The 22,548-nt window shown below is 41.5% G+C and overlaps 1 protein-coding gene across 1 annotated transcript in view; it reads right to left on the minus strand.

Moving 5' to 3' along the window:
- Nucleotides 1-13,450, minus strand: part of MTX2 (metaxin 2) — a 31,699-nt gene extending 18,249 nt beyond the window's left edge. Inside the window, exons 1-2 of the mRNA XM_079310627.1 lie at nt 13,302-13,450; nt 357-404 (exon numbers count right to left, since the gene is read on the minus strand). Of these exons, the coding sequence (XP_079166753.1) occupies nt 357-404; nt 13,302-13,341 (88 nt within the window). The 5' untranslated portion in view covers nt 13,342-13,450. The remainder of the gene's footprint in view (nt 1-356; nt 405-13,301) is intronic.
- Between the last annotated feature and the right edge of the window lie 9,098 nt (nt 13,451-22,548).

The following is a 22,548-nucleotide window of genomic DNA, read 5'->3' on the forward strand; positions in this document are numbered from 1 at the left end:
CTATACATTTTAACAGTTCCTTTTTACTGAGAGCCCACTTTACCACAAGACTTCAAAAATCTGCTGCCTCAGCTATTGGTGCAGTAAATCTGCCAACTGTGCCTGCAACCACATCATTTTACACTGGCTACAGCAGCCAATATAATGAGTCAATAATAAACCAAGGACCTTATAAGCCATGAATAGCTGGTTTATATTGGCCGATGAAAACATAACTAAAACCTCTGACCAAACAAAAAACACAAAGGACTATTTTAACAGTTTCTGTGTTTCCTTGCAGTTAATTATCTTAGTGCATATTTAATGTGTTTTCTAAAAATAAAGTAATTATTAATTGCCAAAACCAGTGTACCTACCCTTCAGTTGCTGATACAACGCAGCATTTTCAGGCCAAGGCTCTGCGGCTGTGGAAAGAGAAGAAATTAATTAAGCAAGCTGAATAGCAATGTGCTTGCAAATGCAAACACAAATGTTACCCAGAGCAAGACTTCAGACTGCAAAGATGCTGATGCAATATTTAACCTGCCCTAAAAATGTCCCACTGACACTCTCCCCTATACTTCTCTCCTGCTCACAGGGGGATATCAGAGAGAAGAAAGTCCCAGAATGTAATGTTGCAAAAAGAGCTAAAATTCAAGCTATGTTACAGAATGGCCTTGCAATTCTGAAGCAACTGATGCAGCTATTTTCCTTTCACCTTAAAGATATCTTTGTGCACCTTCCCATCCTAATCCTGGCCACTCCCAAGAGCAACTATTTATTAAGGTACTAAGGGTACTAAATGAAGAATTCTGGAGAGAACAGAACAAGACACAAAGGAGAGAGGCACAAACCTCCAAAGTGTGAAGAATGCTTTGGGGAAATGGAAAAGCTTTCTGCTTTTTAAAGTTGTGTCTTCACAGTCCTATGTGATACCCACAGAGTCAAAAGCCCAGGCATGTCAGAATTCTGCCCTCCAGGATGACCAGAGGTGCCTATTGCTTTAAGTTATCTACTGCTCAACCCTAAAATGGAAATGTCAATACGCATTCAAAAAGGTGAATCATCAGTTCAAAACAGTTGAGCAGTTGTTAAAAAAATAAGGCAAGGAAATAGAAGACAATCACATCTTCCAATTGAGAACCATTGCATGTAATCAATCATACACCATTTGAATGTAAGGGAAGGCAAAAATAATAATCAGTACAAATTTACTTGGTAATGGTAGCATTTACTTGGTTAATGGTAGCATTAAGGTAACAGTTAATTACATTTTTTGTATCCATTACATTCCGTGTTAATGTCTGATTAAAAATCTGCTTTTAAGTATCAGTTCAAACCTTGCATTCTGCCCAGAATAGCCATTTGTAAATAAAATTTATGCTTCAATCATGAAAATTATTTTTAAAGCAATAATGTCTTTAAATAGCTATGTGTGGATCAAGCATAAGTATGTCACTGGCTTAAATAAGGCTTTGCATCTTTGCCTTTAGAACTCAAACTAAAAAAAATGCACAATTTTCTAACTATCATTCCTTTTGGATACTTATGAAGTATTAACTTTTATGGAAGTCACACAGAATGTAAAGCTCAAAACACTGTACACAGTTTTGTGAAGGTCACTGTCTCTAACATTAAGACACAGAGCCTATCAGAGTGATACTAGTATGGGCATGAGAAAGCAACTAATCACATTTAAGTGTCATGAAAAAATGTTTTATGTTTTATTGTAGCAGCTATTGGTTTTACATCCCACCATTAAAATTTTGCCCTGGAGTAAAAATTCTTGAGGTGGAAGTACATTTACATCTTTAAATAAAAAGAAACTAAGATAGTGTCTGCAGTACTACAACCTTAAGGATTTAAAATAATTTATCTAATATACATTTCTTCAAGTCCACAGGAGCCTTGCAGGAGCAAATGGAATGAGGAAATTAAGATTGTTATTACTATACTTTAGGAAATTTATCAGTTCTGGACTCTGAGATACTTACAAAAGAAACTATGTGACAAAGTTAAAATGATCTTGTAAATCCTCCAGCCAAACAGTGAAAGCATCATTTTCACATGCCCAAAAGGGTACAGAGAAGTTCAAATGCATGGGCCAATTTCTACTTAAACTTTTTGTCTGATCCTCTTCTGACTGAAATGTCAGATTTATAAATAATTCTTGGATTTCAGCTTAAACTGGAAGTCACCTATTTTTCACACAAGCACATAGCTGAAATATTTCCGGACCACAAAAATCAAGCAAATTTTTCCTTCTCCAAAAAAATAGCTAGGTACATTTCAAGAAATTCAGATTCTAATTCCAGTTTGATTTTGGCACTAAGCTATATGCAGCAATGGCAATACAGAGATATAATATACACACACACAACCCCCCCAGCTTTTTGGCAGACAGAATCCAAAACCATACTGCTGCTAATGCATGCCATATCCATGCTATAAACTAAAATACAAGTAGAAGATCATTTGTATCTTTTTTTCCCTTTTCAGCTTAAATCTTACTTCCACAATCTACTGATCACATACATATTTTCATGAACCCTATCTGCTGACCCTAATTTTGTTAGTGATGATACAAAGTCTTTATCCCACAGTCCTAGTACACAAGACCAGACACCCAACTTGAGGGAAGGAAAAAACAAGGGTATTCACTCATTCACACTTTAGTTGTGTACTAATACATGTTTTTAACAAGTAAATGAATTAAGGACAAACAGCCAAATGAAAATCTCAGCCTTCATTATGAGTACACCTTAAACCCCAAATTTCAGCAGTTTTTTTCAGCACTCTGCACTTGGCACCTGGCAGTCTCCAGAGAGAGGTCAATTCTGTCCATGTGTGGATGAGGTAGACACATGCTCACAAGCCTTGAACCAAAAGTCTTCAGTTCTTTGTACACAAAACAAATCAACAGTAATTGATTTCACTATTTCTATATAGACTGGATTTTAAAACTACCAGTTTCACATTAAGATTAGTGTTATTACCCATATCCTAGAAAATAAACAAATTCTACAGTACACATTCAGAATTGCATGCAGATCATGTTTGGCAATACCAGAGGTACAAATACTTGTGCAATACTCTGGAAATCAAATAATTAAATACCCATTCAGTATCTGTCCCATACCTTACAATTTCTACTAATTCTCCCACTTCTAAGATGTCTAGACTATGAAACATTTATTTCTGATAAAGAAAGAAGTTTAAATACACACTGCTACATAAGAGGTCCAGGTTCATAAGGTACAAGCTAAATTCAGGTACGAGCTCCCACTCTGTCCCATGCTGCCTTCCATTAGTTTAGTTCCAAGGTGCAAACAGGCAGCTAAGGGACACCAGAGCCCTACTGGGGAAGAGAGGAGGAGGAATCACTGAAGGGCTGTCACATGCCTCCACAAGAGGAGAAAGTGTGTAACATCTTTAATGTGCAGCAGTGACTCTTGCCTTATGAATGTAGGTGAAGACATAATTTGTAGAATAATAGGCACTAATATTACACGCTGCTTCAGTTCTGTCATATTTCCAATCCATCAAGTTGATTAATGCTATAATAACTCCTCACAAACTTATCATTTGTGCACTAATGAAGTCAAATCCAGTTTATCCTTCGGCAACTATAATCTTCTGGTCTGTAGATGTTCATTTTCCTGCTAACCACGGCTACTGTGGCACTCAGTATATAAAGAGAAAATTAACAAATGCGATGTCAATTCAGCTTCAGAAGCTTTCAACGCAGAATCACATTTATGTGTTAGATCCTACGCAACAGACATTTTTATCATTAGTTGCTCACAGGATGAAATAACTGCCTGGAAGCACACCTTACAGGAATAGCTTCTCTACATTTCTTAGGAATAAGGAACTATTTTGTTCTTCCTTCTGCCTCTGTAATCAGAGGAATTACTATTGTGTGGTTTTCAATGGGTCTGTCTCTCAGGCTTGCAGTCTTTAGTAAAAATTGTTTTCCCACCCTACTGAAACTTTTCCCATGATTAACAAATTCAAATATTTAGTCTTTCATGTGGATTGTCTGCTGTTCAGGACAATCAAATCTCATACTATTGGTTTTTCCTACTTCTCTACACTGCTTGTTGACTTAAAACAATAATGCCAGTTATAGGAAACAGCCTATGGGAAACAATCAGTGGGATTATGCCCCCCCTTCATTAACATTGTCTGAAAAGGGCTTGAGCTCAAAAGTAACAGGGAAAAGAGAATTAAAAGGATATGGACACAGAAAATATCAATACATAATCCTTGTTATCCTGGGTGCTGAGAATTCAGCATACACAGCATAGCCAGCAAGTGAGAAAGTCAAACAGCAAGAAAACCTACACCAAATATTCTTTGGTTTTGTGGATGACTAAAAATGCATGAAAATTTCACTAAGCTCAGTGAATTTGTTAGTCTAAGTGTTTTACTTATTAACAGCTTAGCATAGAAAATGCTAAAGATCTCAAAGTGATAGCAGGGTTCTTAGTTGTCAAATTAGAAGAAAATTCTGTGAACTGGTATGTTGCATGTTCCCAGTGAAGTTTTAAGTACTCAGGTTTCTAACGATTGAAACAGATTCCTAACTCCTCACCTGTATATCAGAGAATGACTTAGAAAAAACAGAATTTTTGCTCCTAAAAAAAACTTCCAAAGCACAGAATAAGTTGTGGCAGTCACATAAAATTCTTTGCCACTAAAGGTGTATTGCATTAGGTGCACTTTTCAGATTTTCACATGGTGTGAAATGTTTTACTTGAGCAACATTAAGACCAGAGGAAGACATTCATATAGCAATTTGATTTCAATGTTTCCAGATGTTTCAGACTGACATTTCAATCGTAAGACTTTATCTACCCAAATACTTTTGGAACAGTAAAAGAAAAGAATGCATATATGCTGTAAGAAGACACACTGAAGAGCACTGAAGCCCACTATCAGCAGGGGATCAGCAGCTCACCTGAAGCCTACACATCTCAGCCCCTACTAAAGCTCTCAGGACATACTACACTTGCATACTGGTCAATTTTAATCCAAAGAATGAGAGGCTGCACTAACATTCCCCCAGTGAAGTCTGTTCTAGAGGAAGCATCATTAAGATACTCTACAGTGCCTCAGCCCCACCAATTCCTTGTATGAGCTATTCACAATCTAATTATGAGTGTGCAAAACTTGGTTTCAACTTCTACACTCTGAATTATTGGGAAACTCTTCATTCTGTGTCAGTGCTGCCAGGATGTATGGGGGAAATAAATATTTTTATCCACCTTCCCTAAGAAGCTCCATGATGATGAAAGAGATGTAATGAAATAAATGGTTTACAGTTATGCCTTTAATGCTCTCACTTAAAAAATAAGACTCTGACTGTGAAAATGAGAAGACAAAATACTTTGCATATTAAATTGTGGAATATGCTAAACAATTCAGTGGCCTGGTATGAATTGCCAGTTTCAGCAGTTGGTAAGCAGTGTGATTTGCCCTGTAGTCTGCCATTAATTTAGCTTGCTGGCAAACTGTAGCATTCTTGAGTATTAGCCACAGACAAAAGCCAGAGCCCTCTAGATCCAGGCCTCAAGATGTTCTCTCCTGAATGAGAAATGAAGTCATCAACAAGTAAAGTTTTTTTTTAGGAAAACACTCAACTTGAAATTAGGCTGTTCCCAGCTCTCAGCAATACCACAGAATTCTGTTGGGACAAGAATACTTTTGGAAGGCACTGCAGATAGAAATATTTTTCTCTTATAAAAGTAGCCTATGCCTAATAGGAATCAAGGCTAATAAACAGTAAATCAAGATAATTTCTGCCCCAAATCTCCTCTAAACTAAAATTTACTATATACTCAGTTTGCCACCAATTTATTCTTTGAAACCTTCTTTTTCTGTAAATGCAGTATTCAGTTGACTAACAATCTCTTCCATATAGTTCACTGTGTGCTGCTGCATAGGCAAGGCTAGAACCTGGCCTCAGAATATTTGACTCTCTCTGACAAAGCAATTTCATGAAATGTTATGAAGTTGTTATGGATCATATAAAAATAAAGACTACTGTTCTCTAAAATCACCACATTTGCAAGGATCACTTTCCCTTTTTGTTACATTTTTTTTAAACATTTGATATTAAACTTACATTAAAAAAGGATGAAAGCTAAAAAATCTGTATTCACCAGTTTGGTTCACATGGCATCAAAGGCCTGCTACAAGAGCCAAGAGGCAAGATAACCTCTATTAAAAACAAACAAACAAAAATACTTGGCATTTATCTGAATCACTGTATTGCAGTATTACAGCTGGAGAGATTAACTTACACATTATTTTCACATAGTTTCCTTTAGCCTCTCCCTAGGTACAGATTTGATTAAAATATAATGAGGATTCTCAAGACTGCTTTTTCACAAGAGTAAACACTAAAAAGAAATTCAGTCTTACATGTGAGTAACAATATTACTTACAAGTCACTAAACTTCATGAAGCAAACATCAGAAACCACACATCACAACAATCAGCAGGAAAAGTCACCCTTTTTGGTTTCCAAAGACTGGTGCTATGGTAGGGACCTGCTGCTCAATATCAAAGAATCATGGAATATTTTGAGTTGGAAGGGACCACAATGTCCTAAATGAAGTAACCAAAAGAAAAACACATGGAAAGCTATTCCCCAGATTGCAGAAAAAAGGAGGATTATAAGATAATTGATGCTAAAATGCATTCAAAAAGAAGCAGTTATACTCTTTTAACACAAATCTGCATTTAACACAAAATGCTACATTGCAAAGTAGCAATACATTATTTAAAAAGAAAATGCCAGGAACTGATGTGCTTCTAGTGTTCAGGTGATAAGTGGAGGGGTAAATTTTGACTAATACAGTGAAGCTGCAGGCACTTTGGAACCAAAGTAGTTAAACATCTACATCTCATATATTAAGAGTGATCAATAAAGGAAATACGAGAAAGTTGTGAATTAGCTTCCTTAAGACACACCAGTTCAACCCACCCACACTGAGTACACATCAATTTCATGTAATTGCCTGATCCTGTAAACTAACAAGGGCCAAGAAAAAATGAATGCATCAGCAACTCCATGGATCTGCTGACAAAGGACCAAAACATGTTTCATAGTGCCTTGTCAAATGAAAACCAACTTTCACACAAGTTAAACACTGTGCATTAAATCATGTATCAAATAATTACATCATTTGCTTAAATCTGTCCCTGGCCTCCTTTGTACAGATATTACAATTCAGATAAAACATGACTGTTCAGTAATTATTGACTGAGCAGATAGTCAATGTAAAGACTCAATCTCAGCAGCAATTCTCAAACTTGAGTTTCCTGTAGCTGTACCACTATGAGAGTCAGCATGTGACATTACTGCAGCAGCCATTTAACATGACATAATCTGCTTCTTCACCCTCCAAGAAAGCTATTAATTGCATGTATTTAAACATTAGTCCAATTCTGTTATTGTCTTTGAGAAGACTTTCCAAGAGTGCACACAGCTATGATTCAATCCTCTAGGGTGCTTAGCACTCTTGCTGCTAGGGAAGGCCACAGGAGGGAGATCCTGTCAGGAGACGAGGCCAAAAAAAACTCAACAAAATCAAATCCATAAATAAAAGTTGTTCCTAAATCAACATCTGGATTTCTTCAGAAAAATCAGAGCATGCCAGCTAAACGATCTCAAAAGATTTATTTATGAAGTCCTGACAAGCTGGAGTTATTTTACTTATTTCTGATATTCAGCATAAATGCGCCATCTCAAAGAAGCTCTGTAATTCTTAAAATTAGCTTTTTATGGATCTCTAAATCAATCCCTTCCCTTTGTGCTACTTAACTCCCTTGCTCCTCTTTGGCCCTGACCCAAGAAGTCAAACTTCAAGCACAGGAGCTGTGAAGAGCAAGACAGTGGAGGTATGATACTTATTAATGCCTTATTGGACTGAGACATTTCTTAGCTATAGTATCTACATTTGTAGATATGTACATTTTTAAATCAGTCCTTCAAAAGCTCCCCTAGACTGGGACCCCAATTTTCTGTGGTAGTCTGAACTCTTCCTCCCCTAAAGGTGTTTGGCAGGCACTCTGACCACTTCTGCAGAGTGCCCCAAGGAGTTCCCTGCTTTCTCATCCACAGCACCCCTGTTCTGGTCCACAGCAGCGATCCTACACATCTGTCCCACCAGACAGGATCTCGGTATCCCATACCTGCCCCAAAAGCTGCTTCCCACACACAGTTCTGGCTCACCCAGCCCTGGCCCCTCTGGCCTTTCATTAAGGCTCCCCTTCACTGCCTCATTCCCTACCCTGCCCACAGCCCTAAGCACAGCAGCACCAGTTTGCAAAGGTGCAAGACGAGCTGGGATCTCCAGGCGAGAGAGCTCTGCAGGGCAGAAACGCAGACAGTTAGCACTGGTGCAGCCAGCCAAGTGTTGCTGCTAGCAAGGGGGAAGATGCTGCTTTAGGGCTCTGAGCCTTTAAGTCAGCCCAAACCAGACAGTGGCATTTGCCACACCACCTCTCATGCTCTCCCTCACCTCTGGGAAACACTGCAGACTCCCTGCTTTAAAACCTGAAAACTTTTTATCTTATTCTCTTAAATCACACCCTCCCAGTCTCCTTCATCTCTTTTCCAAGGCTTTCAGTGAGAACACTCCAATACATCCAGAGTTTCTCCAATATGGCATTCAAATGCAAAACGAAACACACATGCAGTTGAGCTTTGAAAGGAATGCAAACATTACATTGGTTTCACTGTCATTATACCACAGCTAGAAGGCAGAACTTAAAAATTCCCATCTCTCAGCATTTTTACTTTCTAATTCAGTATGTACAAACCATTTTTTTAGTTGAGCTCCCATTCTCCCCAATGAGACTTTTCCTGCATTCTTTGCAGCATCATTGGAATTTTTAACTTTGATGTTTCAAATACTTCCTGAGCATTTCATGGGTTTTATTACTACATAAAACTTCTTTCAGTTTGTATTAAAACATCCATCCATGTGATATCTATGTTATCCTAATAACTAAAGACCAGAATTTAAAGGTAATAATAATAAAAATTTGAGAGCAAGGTGTGTACTTTCTCTCTGTCCTCACCATGGCATGCAGCTGCAGTTTCTCACCCACTTTCAAAAGAGACAACTGAAAATGCCCAGCAGTGTACAACATGTGATGCCATTGCTCAACTAGAGCAAAGAACAGCAACCATGCTCTTTCATTTATTCATGTGCTGAAAAAAGTGACTCATCTGGTCCAAACCTGCAGGAACAGACCAAGCTAATGCCTGAGGACAGCCAGAGAACAGAGCACCCAAGGACCAGAGAGAAAACAGGAGTGAGAACGAAGAAAAATCGGATTCCTCTCCCAAGTTGTTCTCATGATTTGCTATTTTCTTCTATGACCTCTTGAGCTGAGGCTCCAAAACAGCATTCTCATCCAAACCACTTGTCATGGTTTCATCAGCCAATGGAAGTTGACTTGAAATTCAAACTGGACAATATCAAAATAGGTGCTACATTTGGATTACTAATTTTGTTATCGTTATTTCTAGAGCAATCACATTTCTGGAATGAGAAGACAACACTTTAGCAGAAAACATGTTAACAATAAAATGATGATTAGAGAAAGACTGCTTAGTCTTAATGGAGACAGAAACAATTACAGAAGCGTGCTCTATTACAAACTGTAATTATGCTGCTGATTAAAAACAAGAAATAACAATATTTCAAAATGAAATATGTACTATACTACAATAATTGTGAAAGTAATGTTTTCTCCGACCTAAAAAAAATAGATTGAATAAGCAATCTACTCAAAGGATTGGTCCAAATCAAGTAATGAAACTTGTCTGAGCACAAACTGGCAGGAGCAACATAAAAAACTTGTTTATTGAAACTGAAAAGAAATTAAAAGGGATTCTTTCAGCTTGCTTACGAAATGAAAAGCACGCATGTAGAAAACATTGTAAGATAAAATCATGTAACCTCACAAATTTGGTATTTTTAAATAAACTTGAATTTTTCATTACAAGAACCTCTGCAGCCATCTTAAACAATCTCTGTTGCCAACAACCTACTTTAAGAAAGAATAACTATTTTTTCCACCTTACACATGGAGAAAGAGCTAACACTTACCTGTGTGCATTTTGATGCACAAAATGCACACTCACCTTAAATATCGTGTCTTCATGTGTGAGAACAATTTAGGTGGTCAGGTTTGGTTCCTTAGGAATTTATTCTCAGCAGATTAAAGCTTGTCTCAATACATAAAATGCACAGCACAGATTTATTTGTACTCTGGCATGCCACACTGGAGGCAGCCTCACCATGAACATAAAATACCTGAAGGCAGAAGGGACCTGCTTTTCACACTGCACTCATTTCCCTCAGTATAAAAACCAGCCTAAGACCCTTGGACATAACTGCAATAAACAGAAGTCGTTTTCCAGAGATCAAAGGACAAACAACAATTATTACTTTCTCTCTTTTGATCACTGACCTAAAACTAATGTATTTTTGGGAAAAAAAATAAAGCCTATTGAGTAATTTAGTGATCAATTAAATGTATTTTCAACAATCGTTTAGAGATTATTTGAGCAGTCAGCTTCTCAAAACCACCAGTTAGAAAGATTAATGTTGTAGACCACTTGAAAGCTGGCACTCTAATTCTTCTTACAGTATAAACATTCATTTCCTATCCTGTTAATATGTGATTGATGCTGAGCTACTCTAAACAAATTCTCTAACATATTATTCAATTAATAATTTCTACAGTTTAGAAATGGATTATTTAAACCGTGATGCTTCTTTTTCACGAGTGCTTGCAACTCATCAAGCTATGGAAATATTTGTTTATTATTCCTTGAGACATAATACCATCCTCTTTATATTTCTGAATGAGCAAATGGCTGAATGCCACTAATGCATGCATTACACTCCACGCAGGTGATTCAGTCATCCCTTTGTATTTAATCATTAATGCCTTAGAGCAGCAGGCTGTGCCCAGCATGCTCAGGTGAATGCACATTGCTCAGAGAGGATGCTGAATTACTGCAGCACTGCAAGTAGGCTGAGAATAGAAACACTGAGGCTGCAAGGCACGGCTGGCATGCCCAGGGTAAGCTGCAGCAGGCTGCCCATCCCCACTCTCCTCCAGGGATGCAGACTCCACAACTGCACTGAGCAACCTGCTCCAATGCTCAATCATCCTCGCACTGAAAAAAGTTTTTCTTACATTCAGATGGTGTCTTTTGTGTTTGTTTGTGCTGAGATGGTGAAAGTGAATGCACAAGGCACAGGCACATTGAAGACAGGCAGGACTTTAAAAAAAAATATTCAAATACATACAGAAAAAGTTGATGTGTAAAAGAAAGCTAGGATCCTCTACACTACTAAAACCCTTTCCTCAGCTTTTAAAACATTTCTAGAAAACCAATTGTGCTGAGCTGATTGTCTTAAGTATATGTATGCAAGGACCCACATGTTACATGTTAAGAGCAACAGCAGCTTGTTGCAACTGCTATGACAAAGGGACATCATCATGAACAGGACCCCCAGTGAAAAGCCAATGAAATTCCATTTCTAGAAATGTAGAAAAAACTCTCAATCATTCACAACCACAGATATGGGATAAGATGCTATTAAAACAAGTGTCATTTTGAAGCATTTTTCTTCCCCACAAACATTCCTAGATTTGGGGGCTATTTATATCTTCTTAGTACCAGAATTAACTACTCCTTGTGTCTGTGTTAACATCTCAGCAAATCCAGACGTGTGGTGGGTATTGGCCAAGATCGTCACTAACCTTCTTTAAATTTGAAAAATGCTTCATATGAACAAATTGAGTAATTTTTCCATTACTTATTTTCAGTCTGGATGTGGTGCTTAATACAGACAAGCTACAAAGGTTATGACCTGCTGGCAAAGGTATCTTTTATTTTTAAGGCAGGTAACTGCTTTTGGAACTGTGAAACAACTGCTTTTTGAATAAGAGAGCAATGAGATGCCTACATACAGTACATACATGAGCTTGTATGTGTAATTGAAAAAAATAAGTATTAGCAAGCTGTTACTCTAGATTATTCACAAAGGTTATAAAGCAGACAGGACAATCTACTCATGTATGTCATTATCCTTGTATTTCACAATATAAATAAAATATAGCAAATAGATCATAAAGGCAAGTAAGTGGCACCATATTCTCCACATCCCAAAGATCCAGGGGCTGGCCCTCAAAACATAAGCATGGCTTGTGCTAACATGTATTAGCAACTGCCAACTCAAGAGGCAGCACAACTTTCAAGCTTGTCAATGGGTACCTCTACAGACCCAGACCAAAGACCCACCACCTTCACACGACCTACAAGTCACAGAACATTCATTAACAGAGAATCCAACTCAGATTCTTATGTTGAGGCCTCTACCAAAGTGGCAGAAGACCCAGCTCCTGAGACAAAACTCCAGCATCCTCCTCAACAGGTCATTACTAACCAACATGCCGTTCACTGGCAGTATTTATCGTCTGGGAGTTTGCATAGCAGCACAAAATCAAGAATAGGGAATAAGAAGAAAGGAGAAACTGACCAAGGCATTTATTTTAAACACGCAACACACCAACTGTGTTTTGAATACAGTGTCTTTGATCTGTGTTTTCCTACCCAGGCATTACCTAAGGTCCACGTTTTGGTTTTTTCCTTAAGTGCATATTACCATTTTTTGCTGAATAACCCCACGATGACGCACACCTCTGTTTCATCTCAAGGTCAGGCCCAGCTCAGGAGCACAGGCAGCGGCAGAGGTGCTGTCCAGCAGAGGAGCTGCCCGCGGGGGCACGGGACACGGGGCACGGGACACGGGACACGGGACACGGGACACGGGGCACGGGACACGGGACACGGGACACGCACCCGGCCCACGGGCACGGCACCGCGCCGCTCCGGGCCCTCCCACGCGGCGGGGCTCAGCGCCAGCGGCCACTGTTGCAATCATACAAACGCGCTTTTCTGCACCACTGAAGAAAATTAAGCCGTTTCAAAGAAGCGGTTATGAAATGAGAGTAACGATACGCCCGGCAGAGGCGGGTAATGGAGGCCGCGGAGGAGGGCTCCGCTGGCCGCGCAGCGCTGAGGAGCCGCGCGGAGTGGCCCGGCCCCGTGCCCCGCCGGGCTCCGCGCGGCACCGCGGCCCCCCAGCCCTCCGCAGCCCCTCCCCGGCCGCCGCGGCCCCATCCCGAGGGGACTGAGGCCTCGGCAGCTCGGCACCGCCCGCGGCCCGGAGCGCGGCGCCCTGCACGGCCCCGGCGTCCCGCCCGCCCCCGCCGCTCACCGGCCAGCTGGGTCACGAAGGCCTCGGCCACCAGCGACATGTCGCGGCGGGCGGGCGGGCCGAGGGCACGCACAGGAACTGGGGCCGCGCCGCCGGCGGGGCAGCGACTGCATCCGGGGCCGGGGCGGGGCCCGCGGCTCCCCCGCCCGCGGGCGCTGCGCTCGGGCCGCCGGGCCTGGTGCGGAGCGGGGCCGCGCGGGCGGCGGCGCTGCTGCGGGCCCGGCCCGAGCACCGGGGCTGGCAGCGGCTGCACTGCCCCCCGTTAGCCGGCCTGAGGCAAACCGGGGCTGCCAGCGGCCGCACTGCCCCCCGTTATCCGGCCTGAGGCAAACCGGGGCTGCCAGCGGCTGCACTGCCCCCCGTTATCCGGCCTGAGGCAAACCGGGGCTGGCAGCGGCTGCACTGCCCCCCGTTATCCGGCCTGAGGCAAACCGGGGCTGGCAGCGGCTGCACTGCCCCCCGTTATCCGGCCTGAGGCAAACCGGGACTGCCAGCGGCCGCACTGCCCCCCGTTATCCGGCCTGAGGCAAACCGGGGCTGCCAGCGGCTGCACTGCCCCCCGTTATCCGGCCTGAGGCAAACCGGGGCTGCCAGCGGCTGCACTGCCCCCCGTTATCCGGCCTGAGGCAAACCGGGGCTGCCAGCGGCTGCACTGCCCCCCGTTATCCGGCCTGAGGCAAACCGGGGCTGCCAGCGGGGCACTGCCCCCCGTTATCCGGCCTGAGGCAAACCGGGGCTGCCAGCGGGGCACTGCCCCCCGTTATCCGGTCTGAGGCAAACCGGGGCTGGCAGCGGCCGCACTGCCCCCCGTTATCCGGCCTGAGGCAAACCGGGGCTGGCAGCGGCTGCACTGCCCCCCGTTATCCGGCCTGAGGCAAACCGGGGCTGCCAGCGGGGCACTGCCCCCCGTTATCCGGTCTGAGGCAAACCGGGGCTGCCAGCGGCTGCACTGCCCCCCGTTATCCGGTCTGAGGCAAACCGGGGCTGGCAGCGGCTGCACTGCCCCCCGTTATCCGGCCTGAGGCAAACCGGGGCTGCCAGCGGGGCGCTGCCCGCTCAGCCTCGCCCCTGGACAGACACTCCAGGGAACGGCACCCGGAATGCTTCCCCAAGCGTCTCGGGGCGATAGAACTAAAGAACAGATGCCTTTGCTTCGTCCCAAGCTGGGAGTCTTAATTCCAGGAGACAAACTCTGCTTTTTGGAATGTACACCTTGCCTTTAAGCAACCAAAAATTTCTTGATCTTAATTCTGTAATATAAAGACTACTTAAGTGTTGGAAAATGCTATAGAATTACATACCCAGTATATTGATTGCAGAAAAGATAAAGAATGTGTGAATTACTTGTTCCATTATCTTGCAGTCGCTCTTGATCCTCATTTCTTCAGGCACACTTTAGTAAGAATTAAAATATTTTATCAATTATGACTTACTCTACTGTGAAGGACAGATAGCAAAACATTCCAGTCTTGAAAAATCTTAAATGTTTTATGTAGAGATGACATGGGATATAAACATGTATTAATGTTTGTAAAGTATGTGAAACACCTCTGGTGATACTTAGTATTGACTCATTGTTCACATGAATATGTTGAATATATTCTTCACATGATAGTGGAAGCATGCTATTGGAGCAGTAGCAAAAGCAGAAAAGCCAGTAGATACACCGGAACTGAGGACTTAAAACAGTGATGTGAAAGAGAACTGATTATTTTTAAATGGCAATGAAAGCTTCATTTCTAATTACAGCTGTAAGTTGAATTGCATTGCAATTACAGAAACTCAGCAGTCTCGAGAAGCTGACTGGCTTTGCATTAAGAGATTGCAAGAGTCTAAATTAAGCTGGTTTGGGGTATTTGAGTCCTTTCATCAGCAGCAGTACTTAGAAGGCTAAAAACACAAGCCATGGAGCAAAAGGCTGAGCTTGAACTAGGGATAAGCTGAGCCAAATCCATATATTAGCAGCCAATTAGAAAATAATGTTTCTTTGTAGAGCTCAGTTTGATACAAAGAAGTCATCTGCAGTAATGAAGGTGAATGATGCAAACTAAATCAGAGAACAAAAATCAGGAAGTAATCTGGCAAGTATGAGCAAATAAATACCAAGAGAAATCTGCTGCCAACTCCAAACAATTAGCCAAAGCAGGAGGAGAATTGGCCATGCCTCCAACAAGTGGCAGAACACAAATGCTCAGGCTTCTGTCTCTGGGACAGGGGATCGAGGCAGTAGTTTTGTTTCTGCATTCCCAGTCGTCCTCCCTGCTCCCACTGAAAGGACTGCTTTAGCAGAGTACCTTGTAGGAAATCCTCCAAGGAGATCTCCAGGGACAATAGATGGGAGCAATGAAACTGATTGCATCCCCACCTTCAACTTTATTCAGTACGCCTCTCTCCAGCTTTTCAAGGAAATGCATCATTCTCAAGGAAATGCATCATTCTTGTGGGCCTGGCTTCCTGCACAATCTGTGTGTGAATTCTTTCTTCAGATGGCCTCACCATTAACAAACTTCTTTCTGGTAATTCTTGCTCCATGCCATGGAAAGCTCCCTAGCTTCCACAAATTTTAGAGGCTTCACAGCAGATCTCAAGGTGCTGGTCCCTCTGATTTCAGTGCAGAGAAGGATGCACTTTCAGATGGGTTTTCAGGGAGAAACTAAAAGCAGAATTACACTGTCCCTTGGGCTTTGCATTTCAGAAGGTCAGCCCTTAATGAGGGGTGTTTACAGGCCCACCAAAAAGATGGAGTTCAGTTTTCTCAGAGCCCACCTCTCCACCGGGCCACCTTTACCCTGTAAGGTATTCATTGCTAGGGTTAAATTGTCAGTGGGGGAAACAGGACTAGGACATATATACATACATTACATTTTAAATAGAGTGGAACCTGAATAGGATTAATATTCTGCCTAGGAAAAAGCAACTGTTCTTATTAATTCCCTTAATATTATTTAGACAACTTTAAACATCTCTTCTTCTCTGTTAATATTTTACAAAATATATGGCTAACAATATGCAGTATGAGTCCTTTGCAGATATAGTTTTTAGGAATATTTTATAAAATGAATTGTAAGATGATAACAAAAGACTTTTGTTACTGTGCAATTTTTCAATCTGTTTGCTTTATAATATGATTGTTGGCCATTCAAGTTACAGTTTAGCCAGCTATATGGATGACAGGAGATAAGATTAAACAAATCACCAGAAAATGAAGGCATTTAAATTAGTTTCTCAAAACTGAGAACACTGCTATGTCACAAACAGTTCTCAAGTTCATGAAGCACATAATGGGCTAAGTCCAGTTTAAGGTGGGTACAAGAGTATTGCATCAGCCCAACACTGATAGCAAATATTCCTCTTCAGAGAGCTGTTGAGGTGGTAGATGACACTGCAGAGTTTATTTGTGTTGCAGTATAAGCTTTCTTCATCCCAAGACAACAAGCTTGGGCCACATGCTGCTCAACAGGCCTCATCAGAGCACTTTCTCAGTGCACAACTGGGGGCATCTGCCCAAAACACTGTTCTGCATTTTCCACGGAGCAGGTCTCTAACAAGCCAGGCCTTTCCAAGACACAGGAGGAGTGCTGACAGTCATAGATTCAATTAGCAATGGTTCTGTCAAAGAGAACTGTGCAGAAATTTTGTGTATGGGTGAAGTGTCTGAAGACTTCTTGTGTGGTACTGGAGTTTTGAGAAAAAGCCAAGCACTAGAGAGACATGGAAAAAAAAAAAAACCAGCAGTGAAATGCCTTCTCCTTGCCTGGCCCACAGCCAGGCTGCCCCTCTGGTGTAACTTAGAGCATCCTGGGGGCTGCTCAGCATTATGCTGCCTGTCAGTGTCTTTAAAGAGCTATTATGGCTGCTGGAAATCTCTACAATGAAGGAAGACTTGAGTAAGTCCTTCTCTGCCAGCACATGCAGTGCCAGGCAGCAGCAGGAGGGTGTTTTTAGCATGACTTCGTGCCAGAGGTTCTCTGTACACTAAACAGCCTGGCAAAGTACACAGACCAACAGAAACAGATGAATCTGGACTAGCATGATCAAATAGATCCTATAGGGCATTTGGTATACTTTTAAGGCAAGTGTTTGCCTATCAGTCATTTCATGCAATCCTCTGATCAGCATGAGGAATGGTGCCAAAACTACTCAAGCATGAGCCAAGTTGCAAATTTTTCTGTTGCACACACAGTTCTGTAAGTTTACTAAGGAGATACCATTTTATATGGAACCTGAATTCAAAATTGAGGCCGAACTCACCTCTGTAGCTCCAATGCACTTCCTTGGGAAGTTGGCATGTATATTTTGTGGTAGTGTCCCTGGTGGAGTAAAATGAAGTCGGGCTTGTGAAAGTTCAGATGTACCTTGCAATAGATTTTCATGCTAATAACATTAATTGCATGCTACTGACAATATTCTCTTATTTTCATAATCAGGTAGGCTCAAAAGGGTCTAATTGTTGTGTAAACAAGATAAGGTATGATTTCTATAAAAATGCCATAGTCAGAGTTTATCACTTCACATTTAAGGAAGATGCTGCATACTTAATTGACAAACAAAATAATGCTGATGCATTTTCCAGCAACCTACATGAAGATAGAAAGGGTTTATTAGACTTTTAAGAGATACAAGAATAGTATTTCTGAAAGCAAAGGTGGAATCACAAACTCTATGAAAGCCATTAGATTAATAATTTTCTTCTCCTTTTCTCACCACCTTTTCTGCATTCTTTTATTCAGCAGGGTGAGATTTTCAGGGTTGCTAGGCCTACTTTAACACATCTGTCATCCTTGCAGCTGCACTGAGCGGACATCAAAGCAGCTGTGCAGAAACCCAAACTTCACTATTCACTGAAGGTGTTACCAGTCCCCAGGCTCTTGCATATCCCTGTCATTCCCAGCAGCTGCTCTCTGAAATAGCTAAAATCTTGAAGTCAGACCTTGATCTTCCCAGCTGTACCTGAGCTTTCCCAGCAGAGCTCTGCAGGTGGGCAGGGCACAGCCTCTGCAGCCCATCCAATGCCTCAGCCCAGAGCATCAGGCACGTCCAGGGGGACAGGGACATCAGCTCTTGGGTCAGAGTCCAAATAAGGAGGAGCCATGGGCAGGAAAAGAGGGCACTGACTTGGACTGAGCTTTGAATAGATCCTCTGGGCCACTGGAGGGGAGGGTGTCCCAGCTGGGGCCCAGGACCATGACAGTATCTCAGATGCCCATGGAGTTTATTTCTCCATGCAGGTGCTGGATTTAGAGCAACAGGCTTTACACAGTTTATGCTTTATGGGATCAGGATTTGGCTTCTAAACAAAATCTCAGATCAGAGGGACCTACAAGCAGGAGCTTCCAGAAGGGAGACAACAGCTGTGTCCTGGTTTTCCTGCCTGTGCTACTGCACAGTCCATGCTGCTTTCCTCTACTCTTCCTGCCAAACTCTGCCTTTGGTTTCCTTGGATCCATCCTGTGTTAACAGGCTGCTACAATACTTGTCTATCTTTTTTTTAATCCCTAGTTGATCAGACACTACCAAGTCTTTTTTTTTTCAAAGTGTGGATCTGGACTCAAAATGCACAAATGTCAAAGCAGCAATCATGACTCCAGCTTGCAGTAGCAATGTCTGTAAAGATTCATCCTGATATTTGTGTAGCTCATACTGTAGCAAAATCCAGATCCATCTTGTTAATGAAAATAAGAATAATTATTCACAGTTTGACTGTAGGCACTGGTTAGACAAGTCTTCTCAAACTCTACAGATGTTATCTGGAAAATTAAGGAGCTGCAATTGAATTCAGTTTCTGGACAAGCATGGTAAATACTGCAGAGGTTTATTAATTCATCAAAGCTCCTTGTGAGAGGATCTAAATCCTTTTCTGGAGGCCAGCATAGAAAGAAAGCACTTTCTCCTTCTTATAGAAATCATCAAAACTGCCTACCCTGCATGGAGGGAAGAGGCAGCTGTAATGAATTATTTATCTGCAACACACTATAAGAAGGATGTGCTGTGAATTATTGTAGAGCTGGGCAGGAAATGGGTGCCTTGTCCCAAAAGATTTTTGAGATTAAGAATGTGTTGCTATTCCACACCAGGATAAAACCAAAATTCTTTACAAGATCTAAGAAAGATCTAAGTGAGGGAGCAAGACCCATCTACAAAACCCTCTCATCTGTCATATGTGTAGAACTCCATCCCTGGGGAATGCTTTAGGAAGGCCACCATGCAGAAGCAGGGACATGAGCCTTGTTGACCTTGTGTGAATGCCATCTCTGCTGAGCCAGGATGGGGCTTAGGTCTTGGCTTTCCATGCTGTTCATTTCACTTCAGCGAAAGAGTTGTGTCTGGTTCTGCCTGATTACTTAGTCCTCATAGAAGCAACCCATTGTTTAGACTGACTTTTCCATTTTTACAGCTAAAGGCTACAGAGCTGAATGATCTTTTATAAAATTTTTACCTTTAGATGGGAAATCTCTTAAAAAGCTTACATGTGAGTAACTTTATTTTCTGAATCGTTTTCCCCATGTATCTCATAAGTAAGAAGTTTTCTCTAGCGTTGGTTTTTTTTTTTTCCAACACCTAGAGTTTAGACACACAGCCTGATCACCAAAGTGCCATTCTATATTTTTAAGGGAGGCTGAGAACTGATTCAGTAGATACAACATTGCAGAGACTTCCAAAGTTGAAACTATTCCATCTAAAATCATTGTCTTGTTCCATAAAAGGAACAAGAAAAGCTTTGCCATATCTTCATTACAGCTATAGAAGTTCATACTTGACATAGTTTCTCCCCAGGGTACAACTGTGGTAAGGAAAAGAAAATTATGCTGACTGAAATAACTTGAATGTATATACATTAAAAACACATGGTCTTTTTGGTTGTAGGTATGAGTTGGTGAGGCTGGGTACCTCCTGAGATTTGGGAGGACATGTGACAGATCAGATTGATCTTTTTCCTGGCACCAGGAGAAGGATATGAGAAAAGCACCAGGTGCTTTCTTTGGTCTTTGCAGAGACAGAGCAAGCAGAAATTCAATGCAGCAATGGTTGCAGAATATTTTGCAAATAAGATGCACTTTTAATCTTTTTGAACACTGGGACATGGAAGAGGAATGCCTGGTTGAGAAATATTTTGAGTCACATGAGCCGTATTAAGTTTACTTAAGTGTGCAGAGACCACAGGCTAACTAAATTTCAACTTAATCCAGCTAAATTCCAGCCTAGTGCAGCTGACAGCCATGTGTATGCATGATGTTCCAAATCCTGCACTTCCTCTCAATTCCCTGGAGGCTGGCAGAAGTTACAAGAGTAATGTTGCTGGATCTGAAACCTTCTTAGTCAGATGTTTAGAACTAAATGTGCTTAGTTAAATAAATGCTGGTATGGAAGACTTAGAGTGATGAGTCAGATGGCCAGTCTGCCTGAACTATCAGCAGAGTTGGATGCAAAGAGGACCAAAGCAGAACACGCCCTGGCTGACAAACCCAGCAAATGTGAGCAATTGGTGACACTGCTCGTACCTCATGTGGCCACTGGTGGGGCTCAGGCTGCAGCTGGTGAAGACTTTAGGAGACAAATTACAGGCTGGCAGTGGCCACAGATCTGGGCGTCCCTGTCTGGAGGTGACTGATGCCAACAACATCTATATGCCATCATACCATCATCTTTTTATTAAATACAAATGAAATTCAAGTTTAGGAATTTTTTCTTCAGAAAAACAGTCCAAACCCATGCTCTTCCAATTCTTCATCTGCTCTGGGTAAGCTCTGTTGCAGGCCTTAGATCACTGGTGGTGGACTCAACAGTATCATAGATGAATGACACTGACCACCTGCAGACAGAATGTAATGCTTTTATTCTTGTTTGGGTGTATCTTTTTTTTTTTTCTTTCAAAATTACTCTTACACCAGATATGCGAGAGCCATTTTCTTTGTATAACTCTTGCTGCAACAATTCACACATGTGAAGTCCCAAATCAGATTAACAAATCTATTTGATTTAGTACTACATTTGAACAGCAACCAGAAGCACCAGGTGGTCCATTTCTTAAGTGAGACGTGACATTAAGAGTGTTCAGCCAGTCCTGTCCTATTTTTTTTAACTTTCTGCCTAGTGACATTGAAATGAAAGTCACTGTGCTCACAGTGATGGTTGCAATTACAAAATCTTACAAAATCTTGGACCTATTAGAAGATGTCACCCTGTTATGTGCAGTGTTGGGAGTCGGGTCTCTCCAGCATGAGAAAATGGGTTTGATAGCTCATTGCTGTCATGTACCTACTGCACATTTACTCAGCTGGATTTCTAAAGGGAAAGATAGATAATTTTATTGATAGGCTTTTAACACTGTTTGATAATTATCATTGGATTTGATACACTTGAATGTTGAAGAAAATGTCACTCCACATAAATTGTGTAATTTATAAATCTATAAATGTCTATGTAATAAAAATAATTATACCAATATCTATGCTTAAGATGTGGATCGAATACTAGAGGTTTCCAGCATTAGAAACTGTTTCCATTATCTGAACAGTAACTGGACAAAATCAGATCTGAGTAGTCATTAAAAAATTTAGTGATATTTTTATCTATTTTCAAATACCACTCTAAACCTTATAGTGTTTAATCTAGCTTACTTGTTAAAGGAACATAAAAAGAGGCATTAGGAATGTAGATTTAGTGTGCCACAGCCATTAAGATGAAGAGTAATGGCAGGAAAGCCTTAGCTCTCATATTCTCCTGCTATACTAATGTCACCAAAATCATATTACTGGGTTACAGGTGTTTATCATTGGCTGTATGGGCAGAAGGAATGGTTCCTTTTGCCCCCCAGAAGCAGGTCTCCTGATCCACTGAATTCACACATGGATGGCATTTTATGCTCACCCCCAGCAGCATGAATTGATGCATTGCAAAGCTCTTTGTTCTCTGTGTAAGGGCTCAAGCACCCAGCCTAGGTGTGTCCCCCATGCTGGTCAGTGTAGGGGTCTCACTCTAAGGTCAGGGCCGTGGCCAGACTGACTGGGTTAGACCTGTTAAACTTCCACAAGACATGATATGCCATCCTGGTTAAAAATGCCACATTTTTCAGAATATTTTTTTTATTATTATTTGCAATGCTATGCTTTCTGAAGAAGCATAGTCAAAAAGATCTATTTTCCAAGTGGTGGGAAGTCTGCTAGGCTAGTAGAAAATAAACTGACTGGATTTGTTCCTATGTTTGTTTGTTTGCTTAAACTGATGGTTTTCAATCTGCTAATCACCA

This window comes from Erithacus rubecula (genome assembly GCF_903797595.1).
Source record: "Erithacus rubecula genome assembly, chromosome: 8".
Lineage (NCBI taxonomy): Eukaryota > Metazoa > Chordata > Aves > Passeriformes > Muscicapidae > Erithacus > Erithacus rubecula.